Source organism: Condylura cristata, unplaced genomic scaffold (genome assembly GCF_000260355.1).
Source record: "Condylura cristata isolate star-nosed mole 26May11 unplaced genomic scaffold, ConCri1.0 scaffold00002, whole genome shotgun sequence".
Lineage (NCBI taxonomy): Eukaryota > Metazoa > Chordata > Mammalia > Eulipotyphla > Talpidae > Condylura > Condylura cristata.
The window spans coordinates 67,392,824-67,412,257 of NW_004567103.1; the positions used below are offsets into that span (position 1 = coordinate 67,392,824).

Below are 19,434 nucleotides of genomic sequence, written 5' to 3' on the forward strand. Positions count from 1 at the left end.
GAAAAGCTTAAATTAAACATCTGATGAACACTTCTTAAAAACAGCTCAGAATTTTTAAATTCTTGAGTACTTATATACACCAACACATTTTAACTTGACTCCAGATTCCTATCTGGATGAATTTAAGATAGCTTATTGTATATTTCTGAACAGAACAATTACCTATTATCCAAATAAAGGTCATTTAGTAAGTGGGACATACCCTTTAAATTTTAGGTGGCTTTTCCATTTACACTAACCATAAATTTTATTAATAAATTTATCTTTCACTGTCTATACCTCTATCTATCTATCTACTATCTGACTATCTTATGTAACCTTATTTTTTTTCTAATTTTTTTCAGTAACATTATTATCTGTCAGTTCTACCATCTGTCATATCTTCATCTAATGTCTACGTATGGATTCATTGAAAGGTAGGGACCTGTCCTCCCGTTGGATTCTGTGTAAGAACTAAAACTAGGTGAGATAACAGATCATGACAGATGCTAGATTTGTGATGCTTATCCTTTATTTCTTTATTAAAGTAACCACAGTTACTTCCCTGCACATAGGTTCACATCTCCATAGATGTATGTTACCATATGACTCCCAGCAATAAGCACACATCATTATTTTCCCAAGGCCATTGTGCCCCTTCTCCATTTTGTTCCAAACACATTCCACTCACCACCTTTAGCCACCTCAATTCTGCAAAACTTGTTACTGAAAAATTAAGGTTAAATGATAATGATCCATTGAGAAATTGGAAAATATTTCATATAAAATGAAATGGATTTTCTCTCTAATGTCCCTACCACTTACACTAATTTACTCTACTTCTGCCCAGTCTATCTCATTGCTACCTATTGCTGTAGGCAGGAGATTTCTTAAAATTAAAGCAAAAATTCACTTCCTTTACTGGCTAAGTGCTTTCATCGACTCTACATGGGTTTCAAAGAGAAACTCAAGATGTATAAAAAGACTTTAGTGAATTTTTCTTAACTAACCTTTGCTATCTTGTAGGGTTATTACCACACATTTTTCTATCATGTTATATAAATTTGTAAGATCAAATTATACTAAAATATTTGTTTACTTGAAATTTTAGCAATGCTTGAATACCTTAGCCCCATCAAACTTCCAGACCCTTAGAAGGAATTTCCTGATTGGCTCCTGTTCATAATTCTAGAACTTTTTCAGGCCTGATCATCTCTAAGTGGGTCATTCAGACACTCAAGGCTAAATTAGGTACTCCAATTTGGAACACTATTATTATAATCAATAAATTTTAATTTTGTAATAAATTATATTACTGTATGTAATATTGTACTTATACAAAAAATTACAGAGAGAAGAATGTATGAGAGATCCAAATGCACATTACTTTACTACAGAAGTTTTCCCTTTTTTATACAAAAAAATTCAGAGTATGCAAATTATATAAGATATTGAGAAATGAATTTTCCCAGCCAAATTCTCTAATTCTGATAGTCCAAGCATATATTATCAATATTATTCTATGTGATAGTTCATAAGAGTTGACTACCAATTTCCAGGACTAGAGCCCCTCAGCCAAGCTTCTGTAGCATTTTGAGACTTTGATCAGTTACTTATTTGCCAACTATATGAATCTCAACATTCTTTTAAAGAATTGAAAGCTGGGCCCTCCTGGTGGCACAGCGGGTTAAAGCACAGAACTGAGGAAGATAAGGACACTTCCGCATGAGTTCGATTCCCACCTGCCCCAGAGGTGACCACATGGCGTGGCAGACCTCTCCTAGCCCGCCCGCTGCTCCCCTCAGCAGTGTACTTCGTCGATCTGCCTGTTCTGCTCCCCACTGTCTCTGGTGAAGCCTCTCGCCATCCCTCAGCCTCTGGCGTGTACCCCAGTTCTGTATGTACAAATAAATAAATCTTTAAAAAAAATTTAAAGAAATTTAAAAAATTTTTAAAAAAAGAATTGAAAGCTTTCTTGAGAACAAATGGATGGTTCCATCACGTGACCATTTATATTGGACACCAAGCATTGTTTAAATACATCAGATTTTACTAAATAATACTAAAATGCACTGAGGTTTGTTTTTTATAACACTGTCCCTATTCTATTTTTTTTTTTTTTCCTCACTGTCCCTATTCTTAACTCTGTTTTGTCTTACCTTATTCTGGAGCCAGAATTCATTTTTCGTTCAAGCTGTTTGAGGTATAATTGTGATTTTCATTTCTTAATACTTTAAGCAGTTTATGGTTGGTTCTAAGGTGATGCATTCAATATTCAATAAAGAATGCCACAAAACAAGTTAGACGGTAATAAAACCAAGTGCAGATTTTCAAAATTCAATTTCTCTTTAGTCACTATAGTCTTAAATATATAATACAAAACCCCAATCATTCATTTATTGAAATAGCATTTACCTGGCACCCCTTTCTGCCAGCTGCCAGGAACTGCAGTGTGCTGCAGGCCATGTGGCTCAAAGAAGGGAGGTGGAGCCTTAGCAGTTGGCACTGAGATTGTTAGAGGTGAAATTATTAACAGTTTTAATAGTCCATCATCGCAACTTTGTAAAATTTCAGTTTAGTCTCTTGAGGCCTAACCACATTGTTCTATTTGTTTTATCTTCTAGTATAGAAATGTCAATGAGAATCTTTGGAAAAAGAAAGTTAATCATCTCCCTTTTTCTCTAAGGATTCATTATTATTATTATTATTATTATTTTTCTGGTGAGATTTGACTATGTCAATGTCTTTTATATATATATATATGTATGTATGTATGTATGTATGTATTTTGACAATTGCAAACATTAACTGAGTATTTTTCACAAGTGTTAAGTGTCTTAATAGTATTGTTTAACTGTTCATATGCATGCAGCTATACTGAATTATTCAATTCAGAAGTAGTCATGTGTTAGTCAGTAGATTAGAAGTAGAATAAATTTACCATTATTAACCAAAGGTTTTAAAAAGTCAGTGTGCCTATTTGCATCTATTTATTTATATCATTCCTTTAGCCAAATCAAAATAGAGTCTAAGATATAAGATATGAGAGTGACACAAACTTGAGACACTAGGCACTTGAATCTGCATGAGATTCAGCTCACTGAATGAGACAGTGCATGAGGGACTGTTCACACCTGGCTATTATATAAGCCAGAAATAAACATTTATCACAATGAAAGCATTTTGGGTTGTTTATTTTTTTGTGTTAAGATCTAATCTAAACGTGTGAATATCTACACAAATTTCCATTAAAATAACTTAAATGTGTTTATAATAATCACAATAACTATATCTTCTCATAACCCAAACTGACAATGTTTGGCATCTCCAGATCACCCAATGATATAGATTGCCTCTATTTTTCTCTATGACTTCTAGTCAATTTTAAATGAATTGCATTCAAATGTTTTGGGAAATGAAGTAAAAATATCACAAAGATAGTAAGAAAGGAAGATGGGAAGGAAGGAGTGAGGGAGAAAAGAGGAGGAAAAGAAGAAAGAAAGGGAATGGGGAAGAATTAAGGGAGGACAAAGAGAGATGGACTAGGGAAGAGGAAAACAAGTTAGAAACAACAATATCCCATGGAGTATAATCAAGAAACAGAAATACTGTGGATTAGTTAATTCAAACCCCATTGCCAACTCCCTCTTCTTTGCCTTTCTATAGTATAGGGTCATAAAAGTCTAAATATTTCTTCACTCCTATTCATTTGAAGCTGCTACTTCAGATGATGCTGAATCATAAGCAGAAATCTGGGTTTTTCTGGGAAATATTTTGCAGTTTGGATGAAAAGGACAGATGTAACTGCACTGTTCCCTCTTCCTTCTCTCTGCTGTAAATAGAATTGTGGTATCTGGATTTAGGACAACTGTCTTGTGAGAAGTCTGAGAAAAATGAAGAGAATCTTGAAGATGCCACTCAGACATTGCTCATGTGTTGAGCCCAATCCAGCAGCATTCTGCCTCCAGTTACTTTTAGTGAGACAAAGCAATCCCTATTTTTCAACTAATAGTCAGCTAGGAAACTGTCATAGTTGAATCGAGAATAGTAAATACAGGCCTTGATGGGTGTATTGAATAGATTGATAAAGTAAAGAACAGGGAAGTGTAAGAGCTGACTCTGGTGGTGTAGGATGGTGTCATGAGACAGAAGTCCCATTTAGAGGTTTGATTTGGGTTTTTTTTTTTATGGAGACTGTGAGTCTGCTAAACCTAAGCTACCTACAGTTCTGTAACAAAGCAAGATCAAAACTGCCTCGTCATAAGAAGCCAACCCTACAAAGTGACTTTAATATCAATTAAGAAGATAAAGTTGGATCACCCTGGGAGGGCATGCATCAAGAGTTACGACCGGAAATGCCCCGGGGCCTGAGGACAGATGTATAAACTTACTTCTGACTTATACATCACAAGATATGACGGGAACGTCAGGGGGCCCATTGACTGCTGTAAAATGAAGGACCCCATCAGTGGAATGCCTTATTGATAGGAGTGAAATTCTACCTAGGGAATACCAATATGAGAAGTACAGAACCACCCTGACCTTCCTTCTACTTCTCCCTTTTCATTTTAACTTCCTCTTTTGACTAATACTGTATCAATAAAAAGGCCAGGATCTTGCTCTTGATCAGCATCCTGCATTATGTAGCCTGCTCTACGATTCCCGTTTCTTTTTCAGTGTGGTGTTGCCCGACGAAACCGGAGCATACTGATCTCAAAGCTCAGGTAGAAGTTTAAGATCTAATAAGAAAGGAGACGTGTATAGCAATTTTTAAAGTGGGAGTTGCCCTTTAGCTTTCCTTTGGTGGTGAGAACTTAATTGTGACAGTGTTTTATATCACAAGAGGTATTAAATGCAGAGATGGTAATGAGCAATGTCTACTTTAAAAAAAAATCTTTTTTTTATATATTTATTTACTTATGCATATAAAAGTTAGGGTGCAAGCTGATGATATGGGGTGGTGAGAGGATTCACCAGAGACAGGGTGGGAACAGAATGAGAAGATTTACCAAAGCACTCTGCTAAGAGGCACAGTGGGCAAGATAGGAGAAGTCTGCTATGCCATATGTGGGTCATCTCCCTAACCGAGATCAAACCCAGGCCATAGCAATAATAATGTTCTTAGACTTAGCACCTAGTCCATCAGGGTGGCCCAAAAGCTGAAATTATTAATTAGGATCAAATATGCACATAACTTACATTCTTAGAATTCTACCTCTAGACACACGCTTAACAAAACTATGAGTACTTGCCCAAATAAATTCTTTAGAGTAGTATTTTTTATTAATACTTAAAAAGAAATAAAACCTATATTATTACACTGATTCAAAAGGAAAAAAAAACTAAATTCTAATCTGTTGCGTATTATAATACTGAAAATATAAGCAAACACAATTAATATTGTATCCAACAAGGTTGATTCTTCATGAACATAATAGTGAACAAATAAGCCAAACAAAAAATATGGATCCATAAAGTTCAAAGATAGACAAAGATAGTAAGAGAATAGTTTGGAACAGATATAGCAGACAGAAACTGGGAGAAAATACAATTGAGGATTCTGAATACTATTTGTTCTGTAAGATGATAGCTATAAAAGTTCAAAATAACCCATCAAGTCACTTATGATTTATGTTTGCTTTGTTATGCATACATGCCTTTAATGAAAATAAATTTCACAATCCTTGTCTCCACATCTCTATTTGTGATTCTGAAGTTCCCATTTCAAAATCTAGCTTATGGACTTGATTGTATCATCCCAACATCAGTTTTGGTTTCTACCACAGTTCATTTCTGGAAAACTTTCCTCCTTTTTTAAAATTTCAACAATTCCCAACAGTGATTCTCTTATGCTTTTTGCTCATATAACTTCCTATCTCTTTCTTGACTGACATGTTTAATATTCTCTCTGCCCCTCTCTTCAGCTTTATCTTAGCAGACTACCTCAGAGAGCTAAGTCCCCATATAAAAGAAATTTCTTCAATCTCCACTGAGAACAGGAGAATTCTCTAGCAGGGGTATAAACATTTGTTAGAATAACTTTGATTAAAGATAAATTTAAGCCTACTGTATTACCATCTCACTCCCAAAATATCCATCACTTCTGAGCAGCTATATTTAGATGGAATTGCTTATTCCTGCCTTCTTTATTTGACTGAAAGCCTCAAGAGAACATCATTTCACTTATTAAAAATTTTAAGTGAAAGAAAACTACAAAAAACTGAGAAATGATTTTAGCAACCAAGTAGTTAGGAATGAAACCTACATATAACACCTAAGTAAACAAGTTTATTTTGCCTTTTAATGCGAAAAAAAAATGCATCTGAGCCACTTTCTGTAATTGTATGTTGGTGAGACAGAGGAGGGTAGGGAATCAGCATTTAGCAGCTACATGTGTACAATCCAGTGTATCCCAAAGTAACACTTTTGATGAGAGATTCAGAAGTCACAAAAGTTGCCTGAGATTTCCATCTAACAGCTAAAGGATATAGCCAAAATTTGAACCACAGACTGTGTGATGTCACAACCCCTGGTCTTTCTTCTCTATCCTCCTGCCTTATATCTGTGAAGGTTAATGAGACATGTATGTATACTGAGGGGATAAGAGGTTCCTTATCACTTGCATAAAATTTTAAAATATGATTTTTTATTGGTTTCCCTTTATTTTGGTGCTTAACATTAAATATCTAAATTAAGAAGACATTATCTTTATATCTTTTGTAATGCACCACTTTCACAGTTATCCATCAAACCAGTTGGAAGTCATGGTTAGAAATTCCTAGAGACTGCTGATAACTGTGCTAAATTACTTTTCATTAGTTCCATTCATTAGCTTCGATAACTGAATATATTAACTAGATCTCACACATTTATTAGTCCCATAACTTATTAATGTTCAGGAGAAAATTCCACTGTCACCTTTTTAAATACATGACTTGATTGCTGAAACAAAAATAACTGTTACTTAAGGATTTTAAGTGTACATGCTAATTGTTGAATGTCACTTTCGTGATTTCTTTCCCCAGGTAAACAAATATTAAAACACTGTTTTCTTTTATAAACACTTATATAGAAAGAGAGATGATAGCAAAGTGGTAAACAATTTAATTCTAATGTAGTAATATGTAGGGGAAAAACTCTCATTACAGGTAGTATAATAATTTCTCAAGATAATTGGGAACAAAATGGCTTCCCTAAAGTAAATTGTAAAACTTGTTCTGCTAATAAAACCTGTTAATGCTGCATCTCTCCTTCAGGTGCCAGGATTAAGTGAGACCTGAATTACATTTCAAATGAGTTGGGATATGACAAGGTACCACACCCCATTTGAGATTTTAGCCCTCTGGCAAGTAGTTATTGTACCAAGTATTCTGTCTGCTTCCTGGTGACTGAGCAGCTCTTTACTGATGACATCACCTGCAGGAAGCTCACCTGTCCTGCTGACAGAGGCCAACACCAGATAGCAGGTGCTGTAGCAAGGAGGTGACGACTCAGGTGACAAAGATTTAAATAGAGATACCTAACACAAAATAGACTAGAGATTTTTTTGTAAATGTGAGCTTTGCTTTTTTTTTTTTTTTTTTCTTTTTCACCTCTTTAAAACTTTTTACACAGGCACATTTACTGATATCTCAGTAGATGAGCAGGTATTAATATCTCTTAGTGGAAAGGTGTTCAGATGAAACAGGATGGAGGAAATATGCGTACCTTTGCTTGTCCAGCTTTGGTGATTGCAGGCATGTTAAAGAGCTGTCCAGTATAAAAATGTACCCCACTAAATAGGATCACTGCAATCGAGTCTCCTTCTTTGTCAATTACTTCAAGGATATCTTCCATTCTCAAAGTTTCTTCCCCCTAATATCAAATTAGGCACAAATTACTATCTAGCCACAAAAATTAATTTGTCACCTCCCAATATGAAAACACCATGAATTCGTCCCATCACAAGGAAACAAAATCTACACCTTTTCAAATTAAAGATCTTCAAAATTTGTCAAGGAAGCAGTATTTGAACATATTTTCTGTCATTAGTAAATAATAGTGAAATAGTAAAAGGAGGCTTATAAATTGTAAGTCTTTGCTTAACTCTACTTGCTTGATTTTTTCTTCAGTTTTTCATTAACTTTTATTATTTAGCTATTTACAAAGTATTTCCTTTTTATTCTCATCTAATAAAATGCCAGATAGTAACATAAGTCCATGGAATATTAAGTGGTAAGAGAAATTTCTTGAAAATTAGTAATTCATTTGTCAATCTAATATCATGTCATTTTTTTTCCCAAGGGGGGGAAGGGAAAAAAACACATATCTATCTTTCAGTTGAGTACACCTTAACCACAATTTCTCTTAACTTAAGAAGAAAGATTCTTTCACAGCAACCTAAGGATACAAAAAGAAACATGAGAGAAATAAAAAAAAAAATTCATTATAATTGCATTTATGTTTTTCCACATCTCCCCATCAAAGACAAATGATTGGTAACTTAGTGAAAATTGTGAATGAATCTAGATTTGGTTTTGCCAAGAACCTGAGTGGGGAAAAAAGCAACTAAAAATACAACATCTCATTTTCTAACAATTCTTATTTATTTCCTAAATCTTCATGAATTTTCTCCAGTGCTAAATCTTACATGATTTTGAAGTCAAGTTATCATTAACTATAGTGATATTTGGGAGAAGACCACTAAGGTAATCATAAATATGACTTCAGTTATTTTTCATTTTTGGTATTCTTGCTTTTTTTTTTTTTTAAGATTTATTTATTTTGTGCATACAGAACTGGGGTACAGGCCAGAGGCTCAGGGGCGGTGAGAGCCTTCACCAGAGACAGAGTGGGGAACAGAACAGGCAGATCGACGAAGTACACTGCTGAGCGGAGCAGCGGGCAGGTCAGGAGAGGTCTGCCACGCCATGTGGTCACCTCCGGGGCAGGCAGGAATCGAACTCATGCAGAAGCCGCTTTAGATTCACAGTGCTATACTTTAACCCGCTGCGCCTCCAAGGAGGGTCAGTATTCTTGCTTTTTTGCCAATTTCTTCCTGTGTGTGTGTGTATGTATATAACTGCATATACCAAATAGATATACTAATGTATGCCCAATATAATGCATACTGTAGGATACTTTAATTTGTACTAGACACCTAGAAGTTCTTTACAAAATGGGAGTATCCAGAAACATAACTGTCATTGAAATTTCTGTGTTATTAAAACATAAATATTTTACATGTATAAAAAAGATTTTAGCAATATTCAGGAAAATTCTAAGTAAAATTAGTGTCATGTAACACAAAATTCTTTAGAAGAATCTAATGTCGACCATAACTTGAAAAAAATAAGAAAATTATGATATAAACTAACATTTTATTTCTTTGAATTAGCATTAAACAAACAAGAAATATTATTTCTTAGTGAAAGCATATGTTATTCTTTCCTATTAATCTGGTTATACTGAAGTACTCCCAAGACTGTGATTAAGTCATGAGATTCCATAACACTTGTTACTTTTAACTTGTGATATATTTAACCTGTGATATACTATATTCACTTGGGCTGCAAGTTAGCAATTTATATATCACATATAATACTGGTAACATCCACAGGTAGAACAACTTTTTTTTCCATTAATTTATTGCATGTTGGCAAATAGAAGTGATTAAAGATTTTCATTTTTAAAAAATATGAATTGAAAGAAATAATTATTCAAATATTGGTTTGACAGCCTGAAAGCATCATATCCAAAACATAAAATTCATTCTCTGTGCATCTTTTGGTGACAAATTACCTAAATTACATGGTTAGTATGCCTAATTCTGTACAACTGAGCTGTAAATCTCTATTAATGTAAAGTATCCAGTATTTTAGAATGTGAACATACTGTCAAGCCTTTTACTTTCTTCCTTTGTTAGCTGTTTAAATAAGAAGAGGTTTCAAAAATAAACTCCAGTTTGGGCCTCCCTGGTGGTACAGGGGTTAAATACAGAACTATCAAGCTATCCACAGCCACTGCTGCACAAGTTCAAAGTTCAAACCCACTCTGCCAGGGAGGTGACCCACATGGCACAGGAGAACTCTTGTGTCCCACCCTATGTCCCCCTCATCAGTGTATTTCAGTAGATATGCCTGTTCTGTTCCCCACCTTGTCTTGGTGAAACCTCTCATACCCTGCACTGCTGGCCAACACTACAGTTCTGGTATGCATAAATAAATACATATTAAAAAAAGGAAAACTAACTTTCCCAAAGTCATAGACCCAGTAAGTTGGTGGGTCTGAATTCTTTGGAGTATGTTAACCAGGTTGCAAATTATAAGTAATTTCTATTACACCACATCCATTTCTATACTGCAGTATACATATACACCTACACACACATTTACGTACACTGAATGATATTTAGATTAAAATTGAGACATAAAAGAGGGGCATTATTCAATTTCAATAATTATCAAAACTTTTTCCATTGTTTCATTGGCATCCTTAGTTAATGATATTTGAAATGGAAAATTATATAAGCTATTTGCCATCCAAGTCATTCCACTGAAATATGACAGATTCCAGAGGTATTAATGGGAAAATAATTTGCTTTTCTTTTGACTCATCTTGAAATATATGAGCAAATACACTTCTATGCTAATTCTTTATTTTAGTCAAAATGATCTAATGGTAAGAGAAATAAAGGTCTTTTATATATTCCTCAAAATTCCATTAAAGTAATAAAAATAATAAAACTTTGAGGAGAATGAAAAAGATCAATACTAAATAGAAGCTTAATGAATATTTATTTCTCTTTCTTATTTACCTCTCTTGGCTTTATGAGGCGCATGCTCTTCTCAACATTGAGTCCATGAAGTTGAAGCTGTGACTCAATAACATACTAGAAAAAGAAGGATGATTTATTAAATAAGCCCAATGCACAGAATTATATTCATAGAAAAACTCTGATAAAAAAGTAATAACATTGGAAAAATGCACAAAAATATGTAAAAATAAACTATTACAAAATTAAAAAAATAATAACATAACAATAAAAGTACATCATTATATTATCTCCAAGTTTCAGGTAAAACATGACTGAAAATAATATTTCAGAGAAGAAATGCTTAGCATAAATTATATGCAGGAACCTGCATGTTCTTGAAACACTAGACATTAGAACTAGATAGAAATGTAATGGTCATCCAGGGACATAAGGGTTTCAAAAATAAAATATAAAAATCACTTAACCTAACTCAAAACAGTTTGCAAATTAACCAAAGCGAGTAGTGTGGACTTACGTATTTGAACATAGGACAAAGAAATGGCCTAACTTTATAGTTGGTAAAAGGAGATCCAAAAGTGGGCCCTCCCTGGTGGAGCAAAGGGTTAAGGCGCAGCACTGCAAGCAAGCAACAGCCACTTCAGTGTGTGTTGGATCCCCACCCCCGGGAGGTGATCTTCATGATCTCATGATGCAGCCGACCTCTTCTGATTGCCCTGCTGCTCTCCTAAGCAGTGTACTTAGTGGACCTTTCTGCTGTTCTGCTCTCACTCTGAATCCTTCCTCCACCCCACCTCACCCTTGTACCTCTGTCCTACACCCCTGCTCTTGAAAACATAAATAAATAAATCTTAAAATCCCCATCATTGAAAGTACAAGGAAATAAACAGTGATAGGGTCTTTGTTATCTCTTTACAATTTTATCCTTTTATTTAATTTGGTAGGTTTATATGGACAAAATTAACTGCCTTAAAATTATATCCCAATATGTGGGATATAATATTTCACAATGACAATATTAAGACAAATCAAGATGTGCTAACAATAAACAGAAATATGCAATATGCTTTTATTTGTCTGTATTTTTACCAATCAAATTTGTATCAGTTAAAATTCTGATTAAGATGATTTTTAGTGAATTATAAAATTTTTAACCTTTAAGAAATTTTTTAATAATAAAGCACAGATAACTATGCTAGCATGCAAAGAAAAGAAATGGACAAATAAAAATTTATATTGCTGTTCTGTGTTGCTAAAGGGCTAAATACTGGGGTGTACAATGATTTGATTTCATAAAACAGAACAACAAGAATTAATAAAACATTCATAACTCCATTTGATTTAGACTAGAGTTTCACTCATTGTCTTTAAGGCTAATAAATCAATGTTCATATTCAATCCTGTCTTCCTTTAGCATGTTTTACTTGAACAAAAGAAATAAAGCTGCAATCTATAAAAAACATCTAAATCAAAAGCATTTGACAGATCTTTTTATTGTAAAGTTACTTAGAAAAAAATTAGTGAATAAACATTCAGTCAAGCAAATGATATGTTCCTCGAGGAAGAATAGAAAGATTATAAATATAATTTGAAGAATCCTTACATGATCTGAAGGGAAGGCTTTGGCTTCTAGAAGAATTTTATAACGTTTTGGTGTAGGCTTATAAAATGATAACTGCAATAAAATGGATTTATTGAAAAAAGCATTAACACACAATGTATACATTTGTTCATTTCATTCCATAGCTTCATTTTATAATCTCCAGCATTTTAAAGGTATTAATTAATTACAAATCGAGATGTCTGTCTAGGGTACTTTTTCCAATTAGCCTTGTTGCCAGTGAATTATAAAGAGGAAGAATATATTGACTCATTACGTTTATCAATGGAAAGTAAACATAGGAGAAAATGGGAATCAGATAAAAACAAATACTCAAACTTTACTTAAATTTTAATTGAAAAATTATCTCCCAATATATTAAATGGCAAATTCTCTATCGTGGACTAAAATATCATGTGCTATGTATATCTAATTTATATAGATTCGTCTTATACTGCTGATTTGGTTTCTAATAAAATATTTCCACCACTTAACTATTTTAGGTCCAACCAAAAGTACCTTAGCTATAACATGACACAATGACAATTCTAGAAACACCAGTGAGAAATGCCTTCAGTGGAACTCATTTCATTTTTTCTCCACAGTTACCAGAGAATAAATATTGACTCATAGTAATAAGAAGAAAAAAATCACCACTATTGTTAATTAACTGTAGAACAGTGAACAGGGTGTTAAGGTCATTTCTACATATTACAATATTTTATAATTGTGCATTCCTATGAAGTAAATATTATTTAGCACATTTTTACAGAGGGAAAAATTGAGATTTAGAAATGCCAATTCAAACAGATACTAAATAACTTATTTGGGAGTCAAACCCAGTGGTATTTGAACTTAAAATTATAGTTATCATTACATTTAGCATATTCCCTAAGCATGTCCCTAAAATGTCTAGTGATTATCTCCCCATTTTATTAAAATATTAATATCTTTATTGTGCATTTTGGTGTTGAATTTTTGAAATCTCACTTAAAAATAAAATTATTTTTTCCAAGTATTAAGTAATTACTATAGATGCCATATACAAAATTGAGAATATATTTAATATATGAAGATATAAATTTTTATAATGTACTTAGGGTTCTAAGAGGCAGTTTAAACACAGAAACTTATTTAGGAGACTAGATCCCTTTTCTCCAATTTAGTTTTATATTCTATTTTTTAAAAATTACTTACCAAAAATCAGTTTACAAAAGCACATTGATTCATAATTCCACACTGCTGAAGTCCAGCATCTTGGAAAACCTACTGAAAAGCTCAGTGCTTTGAAACATTTGTACATCATTGTTTTGTGTGTTTGCAAGCAGTTTTGTTTTTCACCCACTAGGACTCTTATTATTTATGTTTAAAGATAAGAAATCTTCCTTATTCTAAAACTCTTTGGAGGAGTCAACTTTCCCATGATTATTAGAAGAATTTATTACATGGTCTAAGATTTCCTGATAAAAAATGAAAATAACCTTACAACATTTTTAAATAAATAAATCACCCAGTGCTCATGAATTAAAGATAGAAAAATGTCAGATTCTATAAATGAGTGTATACTAAACATTGGTGGGAAAGAAAACTTACCAGTAGAAGATGTAAATTAACACTCAAAGCATTCATCAGGACTATTTCTTTCTCACTGGCTCCTACAAAGAAATATATAGTAGCTGAGATGTTTTTTTTTTTTTCTATAAGTCCTAAAGGTAATTGGAAAAACAAAGCAGGGAGACTTCACTCCTTCATTCTTAACGGTTTTAGAAACAAGGGGGATTTTGATGAGTCATCACAAAGAAATGGAGGTTTTTTTTTTCCTCACTTGACTCATTTTATCAATGATATCGGACACATATCAAAGTTAGCTTAAAATTTTATTTCACTTTTGATGTAAGTAATAACTAACAAACAAACCAAAAAAATGAAGCATTTGCCTTTTCCTGTAAACTAAACATGATATACATTATCAGCTATTTCACTAAATTCCCACAGAGCATATTTTCATGGCAAATATACCTCCAAAAAGAATCTAAAATGATATTCAGGCCAATCACATTTTAAAGCCAGTTGTTTCTAATGCCAAATTAAAATGCACCTTTAATAAAAGGCAGCTATTTTATCAACAATAATTCACAGTTATTACAGGGAAGTATAGAATCATTTACCAGGCAAAGAGCTAGAAAGCAAAATACAAAGGCCTACATAGCTCTGGGGCTTATTCATACTCACTAAAATATAAGATAATTAATATAGATTATGTATTGTCTGTTGAAGAAAACATGCAAAATTAAGATATCCACTACATAATCATAATCAGATCTAATTGTTATTACAGAGGGTTTGAGTACTAGAAAAAAGCTTAGAGACAAAGCAGACATCAAACACTTAACTCTGTAATAATAACAATAACACTTGCCCTGTTTTCAGCTTTGTATGGTGTTTCTTAAAGGCAATTAAACTGTGTATTGGAATGGTGTCTGCTTAGCATCACTGAGAAATATGTGTTATCTGCCTGAATGCCAGTAAGACTGTTCTAGGTGCTAGTAAATATATATTAGTATAAATCCTACATGCTGCATACAAAGATATACTTCTGAAGAGTCCCATTATAAAAGAATAGACAACTAAGTGGAATAATCTAATTAACTAATAGATTTCCATATGCATTCACTTGAAAGGAAGTCATTGGAAATAAGTATACAGTTTAGAAATTTATATTTCTACATATCCACTTAAAGAAGATACATCATCTTCATTAGTCAAGAAAAATACTTTGTTGCATTTACCACCTCGATTTCTGTACTTGATATATAAAGTTTGTCAGTAGGTGCTGGTGTAAAAAGATTTATTTCTGGTCACTATACAGTAAATAGTGCTTGAAATCAAAGGACAATAAAAACAATCACATTCTATCTTCCTAGCACTAGGTGAGATTTCTCTCTAATAGACTCAATAGCTATGAATATGATAAATTTATGTTGCAAAGTGACATATACCTTCTCCTGCAATATAAAAATATTTTTGAAATATGGTTAAACATGCTGACAGCTGGGCCCTCCCTGGTGGCGCAGCAGGTTAAATCACAGCACTAAGAAGCTTAAGCCACTTCTGCATGAGTTCGATCCCTGTCTGCCCCATAGGTGATCCACATGGTGTATCAGACCTCTCCTTGGCCCGCCTGCTGCTCCCCTCAGCAGTGTACTTCCTCGATCTGCCTGTTCTGTGCCCCACTCTGTCTCTGGTGAATCCTCTCACCCTCTGCATCTCTGGCCTGTACCCCAGTTCTGTATAAATAAATAAATCTTTAAAAAAAAATGCTGACAGCTTATTATATTTATTGCTTTGCATTATGGTATGAATTTTTGCTGTCATTTCTAAAATAAAACATTACCTAAGTTATTTATTATCTTGAAGTTCTCTTAGAAATACACATTTTCTGAAAACTATTTCAATGAAAAATATTTAGCAGGAGAGTAGGAGGAGAAAAAGAGGGACGATTAATAGAAAGAAAGATCAGAATTATTAGAAGAGGAAATCTTTGAAGGAATGTAATGAAAAAAAAAGGAGTAGAAAGTACAAATTTTCACAAAATGAAGACAAAGAAATGAGGGAATTATGGAAGGAGGCAGAAATTTTCTATAGAAGCACAGACAGCCTATTTTTGCCAATGATTATTTTCAGATTAAAATGACAATGGAGACAGCAGTCCTCTGCCCATCTGTCCCTATATAGCTCCTCCTCCCTCGACAAGGCAGCAGCCTCCTGCCTGCCAGTGGCCTGTGCCATGCTGGGGCTTCTTTATACTGACCTCCCTCAGCTGGGGCAATCCCCCCACCACTCAAAGTCACTGGCCTGGCTTGCAGCCATGCAGGCCTCACAGCAAACCTGCCCCTTTGGGGGCAGCTCTTCCTGCCCTGCTTATGTCTATTCAAGTGTCTTTTACTGTTCTGTCCCTTTTCTATTAAACCTGCTGTTTAAATATATATATATATATATATATATATATATATATATATATATATATATATATATATATATATATATATATATATATATATATATATAAATGAAAATGGATCCCTCTGAAAGTTCAGTTCCTCAAACAGTGCAGTTCACTTTGGATCAACATTTTTTTTTTCTTGTGGGAAGATGATGAAGGATTAGAGACATGCATTTGAACTTATATTCTAGATATTCTAGTCTGAATTAACCCAAGCATACACTTGACATTGGGCTTTCCACCCCCTCCTTTCAGAACACACTAATACTTGGATCAATTCTTTGTAAACAATCCTTCACCAATTTGAATCATTTGTCTGTCCAAAGATTTGGAACACTTTAAATTAAATTAAACCAAGCACTTCACAAAATGCCCTCCTTACCTGGTTCTGAACTCTATCAAGGACAGGGTCAGTCTGTTCAGTATGTGCCATGCATACACATGTCTATATGCAGATGGTGCTAATGTGAAAGTTTCAGAACACTGACACAAATGGTTCTTTCCAACATCTCCTAAAGGCACTGGAAACAATCAAGCTTGCTCAACATCAAAGAGTCACAAAAATAGACAGATGTTTACTACTACTATACCTAATTGGCCTATCTTTGGGTGTAAATTTTTACTTCTGAAACCAGCATTGTTCTTCTGAGATAGTTCAGAATCATCAGTATTCCATAAGAACATCCATTTTTAACAATCCATCGGCAATTCCATTGAGTTTTCTTTGTTGCTTATCTTTTACCTAAGAACTTATTTTGGATTGATGTTGAAACATGAAAACTACAGATATCGGGGGTGGGGGTAAAATTTTAAAACTTTCATTGAGTTTATTAGTCTTTGAAAGTATCATTACTTTAGAACATCTACTGTAGTTAAGTACCAAGTTTTATGTCACTTCATCTGAGATGAGTGTGAGTCAGTGCTATCACTTCAAGAGCACTTTACTGTTTGTTTATTTTTGAACACATATTTGCTTTTCCAGAAGGTGAAATTTAGTTAAATTCAAGCACTACTTCCTTTCTCACTCAATGCCTGGCAAGTTAACATGTATGGAGCCATTACTATCTGTCAACACTTCTAAACCTGTCACTTGAAACAGTATTCACAGTAACTGATAACTACTTTGATTTTCCAAATTTTATCGACGAGGAAACTGACATTCTGAGATGAATAAACTTGCTTAATGTCTCACAGATGGGAAGTACAAGACAAAATCTGACAATGATAAAAAAATACAAATCAAAGTTATTGTTCAAGATTACATTTTGAACTAGTGTCTACATCATCCACTCCCAGAAAATCCAATATTCACTTAAAACTTTCCTCTGCATCTTTCTAACCCTAATTTACCTTCAAATGTTTTGCAAATTAAGGATGACAGGGCTCCAAGCTGTTTAGCATTTGATAACACGGTTCTTGATATATTTCATAGCTGCCATGCCACATTCTGTATATTTTATTAAGCAGATACAACTATTTTTGGGGATCTTGTTAGATCTATAGTTGGGCTAAATACAAAAACTTTACACCCCATTTTCAAGTAACAAATTCCCATGCCCTTTAGCATTGAATAGTACACAGCTGAGGATACATAACTATGTGGAGAGAGGTTCTAGGGATTATTGCTTCTCTGAGGGTCAACCACAAGTTTCATAAAGCAAATTTATGTTCACATTACAAGATTTTTATAAACTCAAATGCATGTCTCTAATCCTTTGTGACTTTTATGTACCCAGGGAGAAATAGGCTTAATAATAATACTAATAATATTCTTCAGCAATTCTATTTCTAGCATCTTGATAATATGACATTAATTATAAGGAAAGTTATTCCATGTTTCGCAGAATTGTTGGCTCTATATAAAATGTTTTATTAATAGTTTTTCTCCTCATCTGAAGTTTCTTTTCTGTGTCTCTGAATAAATATGGTGGTTCATTGTCTTTCTTCTCTATCCACTCTATCAATTTGTACACATAATAATTTTTATTATCCTCCTGTTACTCTTTTTGAGAAATTTTATGGTAGAATAAAGGCTGCGGTTTTAAGAACCTGGAAAATTCAATCATAAACTCAAATATACAACTTTTCTGTTTGCTCATGGCGCTTTTACATAGCCTAGCAAGTAGCAAAAATAATTTTGACTTCTGCTGCTCTTTACTGTAGTTACTGCATAATTATTTTAATTATTTTGTGATTTATGTCACATCTACTCCCAAAATGGAATTCAAGGCTTCTTCTATTACATTGTGAAGAAAAATGATTAAAAAAATAGCAAGAGTATAAACTATGCAAATGAGGAACAAATTAGGAGCTATAAAATGCTTTTGCAGCTTCAAACTCAACCAAGTTTTCTCAGAACTTCATAGTGACAGAGGCAAAATGAGACTCTGTGTTGCATATGTGAAAAAAAGACAAGACTATACCCATCTTTTTAAAGAATCTACTTCTACTAAAGGTTAATTCATTTATTTTTCAATCTTAATTAAGAAACTTTCTAAGCTAAAACTACATTTTTTAAATTTCAGAATAGCTTCTGAAATTAAAAAAAATGCCAGACATTAAAAATATTACAAAAAGTCAGTAATACAAAATATTACTAAGAATGATACTAGAGGCAAAATTTATTGACCATAAATTTTGGTCAATAACAAAAAAATGTACAAATAGAACTGATAAAGTAAACATTTAATAAACAAATAATTAAACTAAAGGTCATCTTCATTCTGGCAATACTTCAAAGGAAATATGACAATGCACTTCTCATTCAATACTTGAGACTTCAGGAAGACTTTAAGACTTCCTGAGTTTCAGATCTATAAAACTGATTTTGCCAAATACAAATATTTGGGTCTTCTATATACCATATTATATGGACTAAGTTCCTCTAATTAAATTAACATTCAAGGACAAGCATACTAAATATTAAAAGAGGCATCTCTCCTGTCTACCTGTGACTGCAGGTACTCTCTTTTTCTTTCTCCTTTTGCTAATACACCTGCCATTAAAATAATAATAATAATAAAAGAAAGTTTTCCATACATATTATAGCTTTGCATGGTATTTGAAAGTCAAATAAAATACCTTGAAATTAGTTAATAA

The 19,434-nt window shown here is 33.3% G+C and overlaps 1 protein-coding gene across 1 annotated transcript in view; it reads right to left on the reverse strand.

Annotated features, from left to right (window-relative positions):
* KYNU (kynureninase) overlaps positions 1–19,434 on the reverse strand; it is a 102,122-nt gene that overhangs the window by 54,545 nt on the left and 28,143 nt on the right. The window contains exons 4-7 of the mRNA XM_004674682.1: positions 13,926–13,987; positions 12,336–12,407; positions 10,775–10,849; positions 7,687–7,833 (exon numbers count right to left, since the gene is read on the reverse strand). Coding sequence (XP_004674739.1) covers positions 7,687–7,833; positions 10,775–10,849; positions 12,336–12,407; positions 13,926–13,987 — 356 coding nt within the window. The remainder of the gene's footprint in view (positions 1–7,686; positions 7,834–10,774; positions 10,850–12,335; positions 12,408–13,925; positions 13,988–19,434) is intronic.